Genomic DNA, 16084 nt, shown 5'->3' with positions numbered 1-16084 from the left:
ATACATGCTAGTTACACTAAACTTTTTCCTAGTGCTATTGAAACAACACCATTGTTTGTCATATTTGATTTGAAAATCTTCTCATTTTCTTGATGTTGTAGAACTATAAGTTTGAAAAGAACAAAAATGAAAAATGAAAAAAGAAGGGCTTGCCCGCCTCAGCCCTCGGCCCTTCTAGGATTGGGTTGGGTTAAACATTTTCAGGCCCTTCCAAATGAAGGGCCGGCCCGCCCTAGCCCTTCAAATTTCTTGGCCCGTGAGGCTTGGGCCGGATGGGGATGGGCCGGCCTTTTTTGACGGCTCTGCCAAAAAATAACATTTTTGATCTTTTTTAGGACAAGATTACCCGTATACAAAAAATCATGTATGCATTGCAAAATTATAATTAGTAAATAACTTCCTTTTTTCGTAATTTTTCACTTAAAATCAATTTTTGAAAATATTGGCCAGACACAAACTATAAACGAAATTACTAAACACTTTTGATAAGAAATACTTTTCAAAATAAGTTAATTTCGACCGCCTGATTAAACATAGATACTACTTATTAAGCTATTATCAATTTCAATGTACACTTAATTAAATCCAAACACATAATACTTATTAGTAAAAGCAATTTTAATACTCACAAATACTTTAATAAAATACATTATCAAACACTGTTAATCAATTAATTCAAATGTATTATCACCGCTATAAATAATGGTTTTTTCATCACAAATTAATAGAAAATTTATGTTATAAAACATAAATTTCCATCTCATTTTCATCGAATCAATTTACTAGAAAAATGCATTATAGAAAACATATTTTCATTTCCATATAAAAATATTGCTATTTTTTTTACTGATTCAATCAAAATATATATCTGTAAAAGTTTAGTGTATATATATATATATATTGTTTTTAGATAATGATGTGGTGTTTGCGAAATGATATTGTGCAAGGTTGATTAAATTTTTAAAAGGGAGAAATGAAAAGGACTTACTAATAAATGAAAACTTGAACCCTCATCAAATAAATATAAATTCAGATAATCAACTAACTGAACTACTGATTGATTTGATGATTAATTAGGTAAAGAAGGTGGAGCCATGATGAACTAAAAGAAGGTGGGGTGGTGGGGTGGGTGGGTGGATAGGTGGGGGGCACACCCATATGAAGGGGATAAAAATCTATTCAAATAATGTGCTTTAATTTAAATCTTAACCATGTTGTTTATTGTTTCTCATTCTCAATCATTCTGCAGTTGGTTTATCCTATTTAGGGGTTGTTTTGTTGGCAGATAAAGAGATTATATTATTGAAATAAATTCTAGATAATTTTATGAGAGGTAACATTTGATGTATTATTTTATTTGTTAAAAAGTGATGTATATATATATATATATATAAATACAATAATTTTTTTATTAATGACTTTACATTACACATGTTTCAATAAATGAAATCAATGTTTTAAGATGACAATATTTCAATATATTTTAATTTTAAGCAAAGTATACAATTTTTTAGGGTTCTAGTATGGTTTTCTCCATTTAATGCTTAAAAAGGGGGTAATGAATCCATACCTTTCTAGTGGAGGCCTTCAATTAACCCCCTCCATTTATTTTCAGCACTATACATTACATAAAACTTAACTTTTTTCATTCAAGTTATCTTTTGGTTTTCTGTTATTTTAATCTCATGAAATATATAAATGAGTTTGGGATACAGAAAATTTCCCTTTTAATAATTGAAGTCATTAATTGTAGTGTGTTAATGAATGCACTATATGTGAGATGAAGGTGGTAGTTTAAACTAAGGACTTTCAGATTAGACACTCCCTTCGTTTCTCCCTACTAAAAATAGATATTCCTTAATATTTGTCATTTCACAAAACCAATATATAAATAATAGAGTATTATTCTTCCTATTTTACCTTGAGAGATATTAGCCTTGAAAGTATTAATTTGACCAACATAGGAATACAAAATGATTAATTTATATTCATTAGTCAATTTAATTAATCAAAATAAATTAATTTATGTTCATTCATTGAAATATTGACTTCAAGATAACGCTAAATAAAGGTGCAATAATAAACTTACATAGTTTTTTAAGAGATGTGAAATCTAAAATGATGACATATAAATAAAAACGAAGGGAGCACAAAATTTAGTTTATACTCACTTATCCGTCCATATTTATTTATCAATATTTAATACTTTGATTTGACATACTCGTCCCTTCCATCCAATTATAAGATTGTGAAGGGAACAAAAGGGCGAAAAGTCTTAGGGAACGTAATTTTTTTAACCTAATTAGTACTACAAGTCATCTCACTCATTGGAAATGAATATGAAACAATTTGTACTCACTGCGTCCCAAATACGTATAACTTTAGCAAAAAAATAAATTGTCACAAAATAAGTCACTTTAGAAATATACTTTCCAACTATAGCATTACTATCCATCTTCTTGATAGTTTTCAATTCACAAAAAAAAACATTTATTAAATAGGTATAACTTAGTAAACTACATATTGTATATATTGATTTCTTAATAAACATGATTTTTACTAATGTGATCACACTTATATATTTTGGGACGAAGGGAGTACTTAATAATAAGAGTAAAAAATGGTAAATTAAATCTTTGTTTTCCATATTAGACAAGTACTCCCTCCGTCCAACAATAGTTGTCCACTATACTATTTTCGGATATATAACAATACTTGTTAACTTTATGAAATCAATGGATAATTTTACACTTCCTAATTTACCCTTATCATTAATTATAGTCATTTTCCTATTACATTTTCAAGACATTGTATTTATTATATCAAAGGGTGATATAGTAAAATTACCCTTCTATTTATAATTTTTTTAAAGAAATGTGCAATAGCAAACAATTATTATTGGACAGAGAGTATAAATGAACATCTATTTTTAATACGGTGGGCAAGTGAAGTTAAGCTTGGCTAGGAAAATAATAAATGTTTCTTTTGGCAAAGGGTGTGAATTAAAGGAAATAGTTGAAATGGAAACAGCACAATAAATTGAGGTTTTAATGTTTCATCTGTAGATGGGGGGATTTTAAATGCCAATATGAGAGAGTAGTAGTAGTAGGATTTTGGGGCATTAAAGTGATATATCTACTTGTTTCATTAAATGTTTGGCCTGACCCCTCCCCTCCTCCTTTAAATGTGTTTGATGAAAGCCAATTTAAGTAGACTCACCTTCTTGCATGACCCTCTCTGCCAACAAAAATATATTTCAACTACTATAGGAATTTACTTTAATTTTTCCTTGTCCTATAAGTAATTTCCCTTCATATATAAAACACAACAATTGTCTACTTGTAATCAAAAGTTTTGGTTATTCAATATACATATATTGTCATGGAATTCCCTGAACTTTCATTGGCTCCTTCTCATCTTTCCAATTATGAATCTCATCAAATCAATCTTCCAATGAAGAGAAAGGAAGAAATGATTCAAGCTAGTGTTGATCTTCAACTTAAAGATCCTCTTCCTTTGGATTGGGAGCAATGTCTTGATCTTGAAGTATACCCTTTCTTTCACTTCAAATCTAATAGAGTATCTTTTTTCTATTAAACAGTTTAAGTTATATGCACCGATATATAAATCTTTTATCAGTCAATAGCAAAGCTAAAGTGTATAGTATATACAAATTAAATTAAAGTCAAGTCCTTTCTTATAGTATATGTTGAACTAGCTAGGTGAAAATTCTGCCTCTGCCACTGTTGCTACTATAGGGTCAAGAACATGAATTCAGTACTTTTACTCTTCTTTTTTGTTTAACTAATGATGTTTATTTTGCAACAAACTTGCAGTCAGGAAGAATGTATTACCTAAATAGGAAAACACTGAGGAAGACATGGGATTGGCCAAAGGACCAAAAGCTAGACCTTGAACTAAACATATCATCAAGGTCAATTCAAATGGATGATGATCATGACTACTACTCAAGGAAACAGAACAAAAGCAACAGTACTAGTGGGAGCAACAATATGATAGCATTGCCATGTTCAAATTGTCATCTATTAGTGATAGTGTCACAGTCATCACCATGTTGTCCTAATTGCAAGTATGTCCACTCTCTACTTTCCAACAAAAACAATGCCACCACAAAGTGTTATGACACTTTGAGCCTCTTGAACTAGCTACCTCTTTGTTGCTTGGGAAAAAAATGTGGTGGTTAATAAGCCTCCAAGTGCCATCATGTAGTGTTTCTCTTTTTATTCTTTCTTCCTTTGTGTACTTGAAATAGTAAATAACTTTCAAACATCACTTACTGCATCTAATCTTCATCAATTTCTATTTAACGGGAGAGAGGTCCATTCATATCAAACTCGTTGGGATAATACATAAACTTGTCCTAATTTTGACATTAATTTTGCGAAGGTTCTAGTACTCTACTAACCGATATAAAATGGAGTATTACTATTCACTTTCTCCACAAACGTACCCCAATATTTTTAAAAGGATGCATTTATGACGCGCCAATCAAGTGGTGCCACATATTTTTTTAAAAATCAGTACTAGACTGAATTTTGAACCAAACTATGCGACGCTTTATTTATTACATAGTAATGTTTTACTCAAAAAGCCAAAACAGATGATGCTGTAATATACGAGAAGAAGTAACAACTTTATACTCTATAATTAATTGCACGTCATGAATTGTTTGTTTTATCACATTAATAGTAACAGAGGATATATACCTATTATATTGTTCTATTGCATTTCATTTAAGTAACCTAACTTATACAATGAGAACCAAAGGTGGTTTTATGTCTGCTGAGGCTTCTAATTTATTGTTCGATTTCAACTTTAAAAAATGAAAAAACGTCTCTTATATACTTTATTGAACTATGAAATGTCATTTTTCTCAATTCAAAATAAGATTAGGTTAGTCTCTTCTCACGGCGCAAATAAAACTATAGACAAGATTATTCTGGTTCCAATATTAAAATATATAGCCAAAACTAAGGACAATTGATAAAGGAATGCAAGTTAAAACATTAGTAAAAAATGTAAAATCGTGAATGAATTTATATATGTATCATGAAAAGAAGTTGTTGTACACCATGGAAATTGGAAAGAGTCTCTCTTTTGTTTGAACGCTAACGTTACAAGTTACACCTCTCCTTCTCTCACACAAAAAAAAGAAAAGAAAAAAGCTCTTTCCCCCTCCTCCCTCCTCCCTCCTCATTCATTATTTATTTCTTTTGTTGTATCAGATCTTGTATTGGGAGGAGGGTGTATGTATCAAATTCCATCAGGTTCTAATTTTTGTTTCTTTTTAAATCTCTTTATTTGGCTTTTCATTCATCTGTCATTAATTCATTGTTGATTTAAGCATTACCAGTTTCATTTTGTTATGTAATTTTTAATTAACAACATTGCTGATTGTTCGGATGGAAAATTTTGTTAATGTAAATGTATTGGTCAGCAAAATGGTGAAATAAGAAACTGGTCATTTGTTTTTTTGCTGAATTATGGAATTTGTATCCATAAAATTTTATGGGGTTTGTTTATTTTATTGTTGAGTGTAGATGTTCTGTATGAAGATGGGTGCAATATTAGAATTAATTGTGGGTGGGAAATTAATGAACAAAATATGATAACAATATCATTGAAGATGTCTTTATTTATTTAGTTGACTTCTTTGTAGAATCTATGCCTCTGTTTCACTTGTAAAGATAAACTTTCAACTAGCTGAAAATAATTGCAAATTTTATTTATTTTTCATATTCAATTTTAAACCCGGATTTAGTTGGACGACAAATAGGGAGTTTCTTGTGTCTCAGGTGAATTGGCCTGCTAAGCATACACCAAAATGAAAAAGGCCTTGGGTCAAACTGTGAGGGACCTGTAAGTTTAATTACTTCCAAAACTCTTGTCATTTCTCTATCTATGTCAAAATTTGGCATGTTAATTCTTTAACTATTTTTCCCGGCCTCTTATTGCAGCAAGCGAGGGGTGAACAAAAATGTTCTAAAGGTCCCTTCGCTGGAGCAAAAAGTAAGTTACATTCATACATGCATGCAACTACAAAACTAGATGCCTTAATATGCCCTTGTGGTTGAGGTTTATCTCTCTCACAAAGTACTAATATCTCTTCATAAGAACATTTGTCATAGATAACCCTTTGAAAATGTACAAAATTAACTCGTGAATGTTGATCTTCAATTCTTCATACTCTCTTAATAATTTTTGAATTGTTTGGTATTTTAAGGTGCTTGATGCAACTAGCAATGAGCCCTGGGGTGCTCATGGATCACTTCTTGCAGATATTGCTCAAGCTTCAAGAAACTAGTAAGCTTGTCTATACCAGCATCTTTATTTAATTGTGGTATTCTTATTTCTTTTTCTCCTAATTAAGAGTTCAACTCAATATTTTCAGTCATGAGTACCAAATGATTATGGCTTTAATTTGGAAGCGTGTCAATGATACTGGAAAAAATTGGCGGCATGTTTACAAGGTTTGTGATACTTGCCTCCTCCTCTTGTTAAGTCTCTGGAAAATTTTCAGATTGGTGTGATATCTCCTGATCAATGTGGCATTTTCTATGTTACAAAATCTTTATACCAAGCACATTATTGATTTGTTATATGTTGTCTAATAAACACCAATGGTTAATTTCAGGCTTTAGTTGTTTTGGATTACTTAGTAGCCAGTGGGTCGGAGCGTGTCATAGATGAAATAAGGGAACATTCATATCAAATATCTGTAAGTGTCTTCTTTGTTTTGATATACGAGTATGATGACATAATCTGCAATTTTAGTATCTGAGATATCTTCTTTGGTGTTTATCACAGATGTTATCTGATTTTCAATACATCGACTCTAGTGGAAAAGATCAGGGAAGCTATGTTAGAAAGAAATCTCAGAGTCTTGTTGTTCTTGTCAATGATAAGGAGAGGATACAAGAAGTCCGCCGAAAGGCAGCTACCAACAGGGACAAGTAAGTCTTCTTCAATTTGCACCACATTCATATTTGTTCCTTGTACACTAGTGACATATAATTATCCCCAGTTACTCCTAACTGCACCCCCCCCCACCCCCCTCCTCTCCACACACGCTCACACAAAAAAAGAGAAAAATTAAAGAAATTGATTGCTACCATTATATCTCTATATTTAGTCATTGTTCTGTATTCTTGTGTCCACTAATATCTACATTTTCTGCAATCTAATCTTAGTAAAATGTGATGTGAATATAAGTTTTTTGAGATCTTCTTTTTTTCAGATAAAATGTGATTAAAACATAAGCTTTTCTCTAACCTGTCATTTTGTGGATGAAAATTATTAATCTACATTTTGTGAATACTTGAACTTGTTTTTGGTTGCCAATAAAAAATTCAAGTGAGACATAGTCTGAACTCTAAAAGATTTTTCTAAAAAGAAAATATTAACAGTGGTTTATGGATAAAGCTCACCTCAACTCCAAAAGATTGTTAACTGTGTTGTAGTACTTCCATCAAATTTTAATATATACTTTTCAAGAACTATGTGATTCTGATGTGTTAGTGAAAGTTATTTGTATTAGAATTGCTTCAGAGCAATTTCAATAATACTTCTTTCACAAAATATGAACTTGCCTCTTCTAGAACCACCCGACTATTTCACTTGCACCAACTTCTTTGTTGTATCGGAAGAAAACAATCTATTGATCAGTTTGTTTCTCTCTTCATAACAAAGCATATATTTTGTCTTTCTGTACTAGTTTATAGTTTTGATAATCTGATGATGATCAACATGGATAGATTCAACACTACTAGTAAAATGCAACACACGAAGATGGAAAGTACAAACATCAGTTAATTATAGAGCTTGTTTTATTAATTTGAAGACGGGAAAGAAAATTTAACTAATGGTGAGACAACATTCTGATGGACAATTTATAACTGAAATGAATGATAAGATTTAAGTTAAAGGTATGATTACATTCTTAAAAGGCAAGTTTTGCCAAATTTGTGTTCTTTTTTGTTGGTTGTCCTTACAATGGCAAGACATCTTAAATTTTTCTCATCATCTTGATAGATTCCACAACACATCAAGGGGTGATATGCATCGACCTGGTTCATATTCAAGTTCAGGAGGGTATGGTGACAGATATGAAGAGGAACGTTATAGAGGCAGAGATGAAGAGAGAAATGGACATGGGAGAGAAAAAGAATGGGGTTATAGAGATGAGGAGAAATATGGTAGGTATGGTAATTCATACAGTCATGATGGGGATCGCTATGGTAGAGGTTATGATGACCGTAGCCAAGATGAAAACAGAGATGATGATCATCGTGGAAGAAGTCAGAGTGTAGATGACTACAGTAATGACTCAAGAAGTACAAGCTATGACAACAGGGATCGTGCTTATGATGATGATGGTCAATGCTCTCCTAGGTTTGTCTTTTCGTATTATCTTTGAAGGCATAGTTTGTTATGACGTAGTGTAAGTTTCAAATTCTGATAGAAAACTGAATAGGTTCTTTTCGAGCACCCTATTTTATTCCTGTCATTATTCTGAAATATGATTTGTAGTTTTCATCAATTCAATAATGTTCTGATCTTCTTAATGAATGTGTTACTTTAATCGTTATGGTTGACTACTACCTTTGACTAATAGAGAAAGCGGTGCAAGGGCTGAGGATCGCTCTCAAGATGGAAGGTGATATTATTGACTCTTTTTAGTTTTTTCTTAAGTTCTGTTATATGATTTCTCTCTTGTATGAAGTAAACCTTATAGATAAAATAATGTGTATGTGTAGTATTAGATGATATGTACACACACATATACAACATTAGACTAATTAAGGAACTTTTTCCTTTATGAAGAAATTTACATGTTCAATTTCAGTGTTAACGGTATGCAACATGAGAGAAGGTTTTCTGAACAAAACCTCGATATACCTCCCAGTTATGAGGAATCTATTGGTGCATCACAAAGCCCCACACATAGTGAGAGGTAATAGTTGTGTGAGAAGATTCTTAACCCAACTTTCTTTTCCTGTAAATTTTATGTTGATCTTTATTTTTCGTTGTAAAAGGAATGTGGAAACAACTTCAACATCTGCTCCTAAAGCTTCCTCACCTCATGCGATTGAAAGTCCAAACAAGGAAGCCACCCCTGCCGTTGCACCAGTTGCTGCTTCATTGTCCACTCCACTTTCAGCTACTACTCCACCAGAGAACAAGGATATTGAGAGCTTTGATGAATTTGATCCTCGAGCTTCTTTTTCAGGTAAGTGGACCTACTTTAACAATCAACAGGCTCAAATATATTTATAACCTATTTACTAACAAAAGCATTTCTAAATGATTTAGTCAAACACAGACTGCAATCTCAAAGCATTTCTAATAAGAAGTGCATCTCAAAATAAGTTGATTTCTGCAGCTTGGCCAAACATGCTATTAATGCTCAAGTATAGCAGTGTAGTCAAACACTTTGGACAGGTGTTTTCTGGTAATGAAGACCTACTAGTTTGTTGTTGTCTTCACTAGCCAGGACCTTCATAGTGTAAACCATAGTTGTGTCGGTTATCTACTTATCTCTGTCAATGAAAGGTGTTACTCAAGCGTGTCGCACAATTAAGGTTATTTTTCTATGATTGTGGTTGATGATAAGGACCTGATTCTTTGAAGTTTTATCGTTTCGTCACTAGTGGTAGAAACTGTTGAGCGTGAAATATACTTTTGCACATGTTAGGTAAAGTTGGAAACCATTCTACGGAGGACAACTAAATTTAACAGAAAATTCTATGCAAAATATATATGCTGATATAGATATACTCCTTTGGTTTTAATAAGCACGAAAATCTTCCCCTTTTGTCTTCAAAAACAATGATAAGTTTCTCAAGAAGAAAAAATTTCAATTTAAGATGGCCAGTTTACCAGAAAGAGAACTTCTGTGGTTCACTTCTTTTATGAATCACTTCTCACTCAAACAATCGTCTGCTCTCTTACTAAAAAATTAACAGGTATTTTCTGACCCCACATTAGCCCTCTTTATTCCCTTGTAATCTTTAAAAAGGTGCACTATCACATGTAGACTTCTTTGTTTGGCATTGGAATTACAAAGTATGAGGCGATTCAGAGATTTAATTAAATATGTTGAAGCTTCTATACAAAATTCGGATTTCTTCATATGTTGATTAGTCATATTTATAAGTAAATCTTCATTGGTAGATCATTTTCCATGTCATATTGGATTATTTGATACTTAAAATTGCTATATATTTCTTCTTATTGCACGAACACGTGTTACTTAATTTTTCTGAGCTAATAATTTCTATTATTGGCTGAGCAGTGGCAAGGGCTCAATCAAACAATCCTATTCCAACTACTTCCATTGGCACTGAAGTGGATTTACTTGGCTCCTTATCTGAGCCATTTTCTTCTAATTCATTAGTCCTTGCATCAACAACTACAACCACGTCTGAGGTTAATGCTTCCAGGACTACTGTTTATTAACAAAGAGTTGTCATTTACTTACTGAATGCAGATTTCTTGCAGATGTTTGAGGACCCTTTTGGTGATGGTCCTTTCAAAGCCGTACCAACCTCAGACACAGTTCAAAATCAGCCGCAGAACATTTCTCCTCCATCTTTCCCTCCTAATTCAAATCTAAGTCCTGAACTGTGTGCTGAGATTCCGAGTATAACATATGCAGCACCCAATTATGCTCATCAGGAGCTGTCCACATCAAACCATGATATTGATATATTGGCTGATATTCTCCCTCCCTCTGCTCCTTCACCTTCTCTGCATCCCTCTAGTGACCATACAATTTCAAGTGTCCCATTTACAGCACAAACAGGTTTTCCATCTTACAGTGGGCTAACTGTACAACCAACAGGTTATACAACTACCCATGTTCAGGGTGCTTCACCAACAGGTTTTGCAGTTCAACCTGGTTTACAGTTACCACAGACTAGCTTTCCTATTCACGGGCAACCTTTCTCTCAGATTGGGTTTACTGGTCAAATGAGCAATTCACCGTACTTTTGTGGTTATTCAGTTCAACATGGCCAAAAACCACAGACAAGTTTTGGTCCGCAAAGTGGTCAATTTGCACCTCTTAATGGCTTCCCATTTGCATCGGGTTCCTTTCCACATCCTGAAAGTCAGGTAGCTGCTGGTCAGTCTCTGCAGAGCAATGTTAACTTTGGAGGTTACAACACAGGATTGGGAGATACAAGTGCAGTTAGAATGCAAATGGGTCAAAGTCCTGCTGGACCATCTTTCCTTACACAGGCAGCTACTGCATCCCGTATGCCTTCACAAAATCAAATAAATAATGTGTCAATGTCCCCACTCTCTACTCCAGTTTCAACAGCTCTCGTCATCGGCAACCAACCAGCCAAAGACAAATTTGAGACAAAATCTACCGTGTGGGCGGATACACTGAGTCGTGGATTGGTCAATTTGAACATTTCTGGATGTAGGTTATCGTGCTTTTGCCTTTTCGTATATCTTTTATTTTTCCTTCTTAGTCATAACATTGCAATTTTTGGTATGTAGCTAAGACAAATCCTTTAGCTGATATTGGAGTTGATTTTGATGCTATTAACCGCAAGGAGAAGAGGATGGAGAAACCTAGTATAACCCCTGTGACATCAACTGTTACAATGGGTAAAGCAATGGGTTCTGGTTCTGGTATTGGCCGTGCTGGTGCAGGTGCTCTAAGGCCTTTGTCAAATCCAATGGCAGGGGTTGGCATGGGCATGGGTGTTGGTGCTCCTGGAGTATATGGAGTAAGCCAGCCTATGGGCATGGGGATGGCTAGACCAATGCCTATGGGAATGAGCATGAACATGAACATGGGGCAAGGAGTACAAATGCAACAATCAACTGGTGGATCTATTATGCCAGGAGGCTACAATCCCATGATGGGCACAGGTAACTATGGCCAACAATCATTCGGTGGTGGATACCAATAAGCTTAAGCCTGTGCATTTGGGAAACTAAAGAAGATTGAAATACTACGCGATAGAATGTATTCTAGTGAATAGTGTTGAGCTCACCATCTGTTGTAGAGTCTATATTTTTGGATTAGCATTTGTAGATAATAAAGAGGATAGAATTGTATCTTAATTCCATCTTTCAGGGTTGTTTTGCCGTTGCACATTTTTTAGCTGTTGTGTATTATTTTAGGATCACCTATCTCAGGTGTCCTTTTTTGCAGCTTCATCCATTTGTATACATGTAGATTTTTTGGAGTCATTATTGATTATGTTACACTTGATTTCTGAACAAAAAGTTGATCGTTCAACTTATGCATTATCTAAAATTTCCTGCAATTACCAAATGGTATAATATAGGAACCATTTATGCATTGATATATTTATTTTACTTTTGTTTCATTTCGATATTTCGTTCTTCTTTCAACCGAGTTTCAATTAAATATCTATAATGTGTGTATTTCACTATCAAGTTTCACCATGTTCTTGAATTCCTACTTTTCACTGCAAAGTTTATTTGATTTTGGGATGATGTGTTTAGACGCAAGAAAAATATTTTTTAGATACTAGGTATTTTTTTTATACCGTAAAAGAAAACAGTATCACATTTTCTTCTTCAAACACCAACCAATAATTTGCTAATTGATCTAAGACTATTGTGGCTAGTGAGTAGTGATGAGAATACAATAAAATTGACATATTTCTATGAAACGAATTATAAAAACAATAATTTAAATATTTTTATTTTTTTTGGATAAAGACCATTCAAGAAACATACAACAATAACGTTGGTGTACATCAAATTAGAGAGGTTATTTCCAAAAAATTAAAACTAATTTAATTCAAAAAAAAAAAGAGGATAGGTTGTGCTAAGAAAATAAGAAAAGCAAAAGTGAGAGAGCAGTAGGAATACCATTCGGCCGGAACCGGTACTGCAAGTGTAAGCGATCTGAATTATTGAGAGAAGCCGAATCTAAGTGGTAATTTTCTCTTCTTCACCTTAATTTATTGTTTCTTAGTACCCTTTTGTATGCAAAATCTGAAAAAAATGGAACTTGGAAGGTCTTGATACCCAAAAATCCATTCCCCCAAAAAGAAAAAAAAAATCGTTAGAAAGCTGAAAAACGCTAGATTTTTTGTTATCAAAATAAATTGAAATTAGGAAGAAAACAGAGAAAAAGTTATGCATAAATCAAAGAATGGATTTTTAGTTTTAAAAAAGAAGATGGCATGCTATATTTCAGTTTTATGTTTACTTTGTTTGTCAAATGGAAGTTTCACATTTGGTTAAACAAACAAGAAAGAGAATGAGGTGCTTTAATTGGTTATAATTTGGCTGATGTCTCAATACAGGTGGATGAATCTGGGTTGATTCTGTAATTCAATAGTTGCATTCGCGTTATCGTTACTACTATTACTTAAATTGAAAGTCTATTATATATATATTCATATGCTAATCATTTTGTAGGAAGATACAGCAGCTCTGATTTTAGAAAGAGGCACAGTAGCAGCGAGATGGCATATGAATTAGATGAACAAAAAAGTAAGCAATTTTTCTGTATAAACTTTATCTTCAAAGAGCCATAAATGCATTCAAGATCTACACTCTATTTACTAATATAGCTTAGCATCTCACCTTGAAAATTTTATAAACCTTGCAGAGGTTGGGTTAGGTCTCATTGGATTTGGCATCTTTTTCACATTTCTTGCCATAATGTTGTTCTTCGACAGGGGTTTGCTTGCGCTGGCTAATGTAAGTAATCTGTAGTTATGTATGTTTTTTATAATGTTGGGTTTATGAAACTACCAACTAATTTCTTCTTCATACCTTGTCCTAGATACTTCTGTTAGCAGGTGTAGCACTTCTGTTGGGCTTGCGTTCTACATTACAGCTCTTCAAAGTAAACTACAAGGTAGGGACATTTTTTGGATAAGTAATTGAGGAATACATCCTATTGTCTTGTTATAATTCACTCAATGCGTAGTAATAGCATTTTCTGCTGCTTATATTAGCAATTTTCTGTATATAAGAGCAATCTCATATTTCTGTGGTGCAGTTTAACAGATCTAGCAGATTTAGCTCTTCCATGTGGTTGATTTGGCATAAATCATGCTTGTTGCAATGCCTAATCCTTAGGCTTTGCTAAAGCTTGGATTGTTAAATTCGAACACAATGTCGCAATGTGGCTTAAACGCGACTCTGAATACTAGTTGCTCTCTAGCACGAGGTTATTTTGTTGTCTTTTCAGATAGATTTTTAATTTGTCTTCAGAGGTAAAGCTTTTTAAATCAGTTGTGCTTTCTGTTTAAAAAAAATACTAAGAATGAAAATTAAGAAGTTCAGGAATAGGTCACAAAGGAGCAGACCATCATAATGTGTCTCCTAGATGCTCCAAAATTTCACAAAGCTCCTTTTAAGTGATGAGAAGAACACAAAATTCTAACCCATAATGTCTTAAAATATACTGAATGAAAGGCTACCAAGGCAAACCTTCTACTTCTCTGGGAAAAGATCGTTAACATAAAAATATCTGGAGAGGCTCCATTACCCTTTTGTGAGGCAATATAAACTTCTTGTTTTAGTAAAGGAAAGAGTAAAAAGGTTCAATGCTCACAATCTCCCTTATGTATTGCAACAACAACAATAACAACAAACCCAGTATAATCCCACAAGTGGGGTATGAGGAGGGTGGTGTGTACGGGGCCTTACCCCTACCTTGTGAAGATAGAGAAGGTGTTTCCGATACACCCTCGTCTCAAGTAAAGCATATAAAAAAAGGATCAAGTATGTAAAGCAAAGACAATAGCTAAGAATCTGCAGAAGAGAATAGTAGCAGCAACAACTAATACGATAATTGAAGCAAAGGAAACAACAGGTAATACTAAGATCGAAGAATAAGATAGCATGAGAGTAATAATAATAAAACTGATAAGGGAACTAGACAATGCTCGACTACCTACTAACCTTCTACCCTAATCCCTGACCTTCATATCTTCCTATTTAGGGTCATATCCTTGGTAAACTGCAGTTGAACCATGTCATGTCTTATCACCTCTCCATATCTTCCATATGTATTGAAATTCTGTAATTTATAAATTGAATCTTCTGCAGATGTTTCTGGTACCCACCAATGCAACTTCAGATAGTTACATATCCAACTAGCAGTTTAGCTATTAATTTGATTCCAACTTCTTTTTTTTTTTTTTGAACATTGGTAAAGTTGTATTCTTCAGCATTAAGGACATGCTGGCCACCTTCAAAATTTACAGCCCTAAGCGAAATTACAAGCTCCCTATTAATTCTATAATTTGATCTACATCTTCTATGCAAAGTTGTTTACACCAAAAAGTAAAGATACCAAACAATTCCATTTTACTTTGTGAATGGAATTAGATCTATCTTCAAAACATCTCCCATTTCTTTCCTTCCACACTGACCACCATATGCATGATGGTATTAGCTAATTCCAACTTCTTTACTGGATCAGTTACAAACCCCACTGAAGTATTCCTATTGCTCTATGTTAGTTCGACTTATTTCTTTTGAGCTATGTAGAATAATTTATCTTCCATCTGTAGTCTATGATATAGAGCTTGTTTAGGTGGCTTGATTTCCATTTCTCGTGGTCATGACAACTAGGCTTAAGTCCGAAAAGTACAGAGGGAAAGCACGTCATGGGTTCGAACCCTACCATAGACAATATCCTGGTATTTAAGTGTAGAAGGGTAGAAGTGTGGACTATTATGCACCAAGTTTCGAACTGTGCACTACTCGTCCTCGGGAATTTCTTGGTCATCAAAAAAAAAAAGTAGGGAGGAGAATTGCCGAGAGCTTCTCTTCTATGTGATTCTGCATGATACTTACGTTAATGTTTCAGAAGTTAACAGCTTAGAACCTTCTGCTTTAGTACAAAACTTTCTAACCTATCTCTCAAGGGCTATTAATTCTCTAGGCAATGCATTCTCTCTCAACCTTTGCATTCATGCCTTGTTGTTTTATCCATCTTATGTAATTTCACTGCTGGATCTAAATGCCTTATGTTCTCAATTTTTACTGTTTTAGAATGAAAACAGTAATGGTCTTCATAATGTGAGGGAGAGAGCTAGGGTGGAGG

The 16084-nt window shown here is 33.6% G+C and overlaps 3 protein-coding genes across 3 annotated transcripts in view; all 3 read left to right on the top strand.

Annotated features, from left to right (window-relative positions):
* The first annotated feature begins 3248 nt into the window (after positions 1-3248).
* On the top strand, positions 3249-4293 carry LOC102598137 (uncharacterized). The gene is made up of 2 exons (XM_006364609.2): positions 3249-3546; positions 3837-4293. Exons 1-2 carry the CDS (start codon positions 3382-3384, stop codon positions 4164-4166), a joined length of 495 nt encoding a protein of 164 aa, XP_006364671.2. The 5' UTR covers positions 3249-3381; the 3' UTR covers positions 4167-4293.
* Positions 4294-5203: 910 nt separating this feature from the next.
* LOC102597517 (clathrin interactor EPSIN 2) lies at positions 5204-12347 on the top strand. Its single transcript, XM_006364607.2, has 14 exons — positions 5204-5288; positions 5817-5880; positions 5979-6030; positions 6245-6324; positions 6413-6491; positions 6656-6739; positions 6829-6974; positions 8053-8412; positions 8636-8677; positions 8867-8974; positions 9057-9250; positions 10316-10449; positions 10522-11449; positions 11530-12347. The coding sequence occupies exons 2-14, from the start codon at positions 5846-5848 to the stop codon at positions 11946-11948; spliced, it is 2661 nt and encodes an 886-aa protein (XP_006364669.1). The 5' UTR covers positions 5204-5288; positions 5817-5845; the 3' UTR covers positions 11949-12347.
* Positions 12348-12723: 376 nt separating this feature from the next.
* The window catches only part of LOC102597829 (vesicle transport protein GOT1B), a 5291-nt gene continuing 1930 nt past the window's right edge, over positions 12724-16084 (top strand). The window contains exons 1-4 of the mRNA XM_006364608.2: positions 12724-12949; positions 13438-13512; positions 13631-13722; positions 13808-13882. Coding sequence (XP_006364670.1) covers positions 13485-13512; positions 13631-13722; positions 13808-13882 — 195 coding nt within the window. The 5' untranslated portion in view covers positions 12724-12949; positions 13438-13484. The remainder of the gene's footprint in view (positions 12950-13437; positions 13513-13630; positions 13723-13807; positions 13883-16084) is intronic.

Source organism: Solanum tuberosum, unplaced genomic scaffold (genome assembly GCF_000226075.1).
Source record: "Solanum tuberosum cultivar DM 1-3 516 R44 unplaced genomic scaffold, SolTub_3.0 scf00496, whole genome shotgun sequence".
In the NCBI taxonomy this organism is placed as follows: Eukaryota; Viridiplantae; Streptophyta; class Magnoliopsida; order Solanales; family Solanaceae; genus Solanum; species Solanum tuberosum.
The sequence above is the reverse complement of the archived record's forward strand: the minus strand, read 5'-3'. Positions and strand labels throughout refer to the sequence as shown.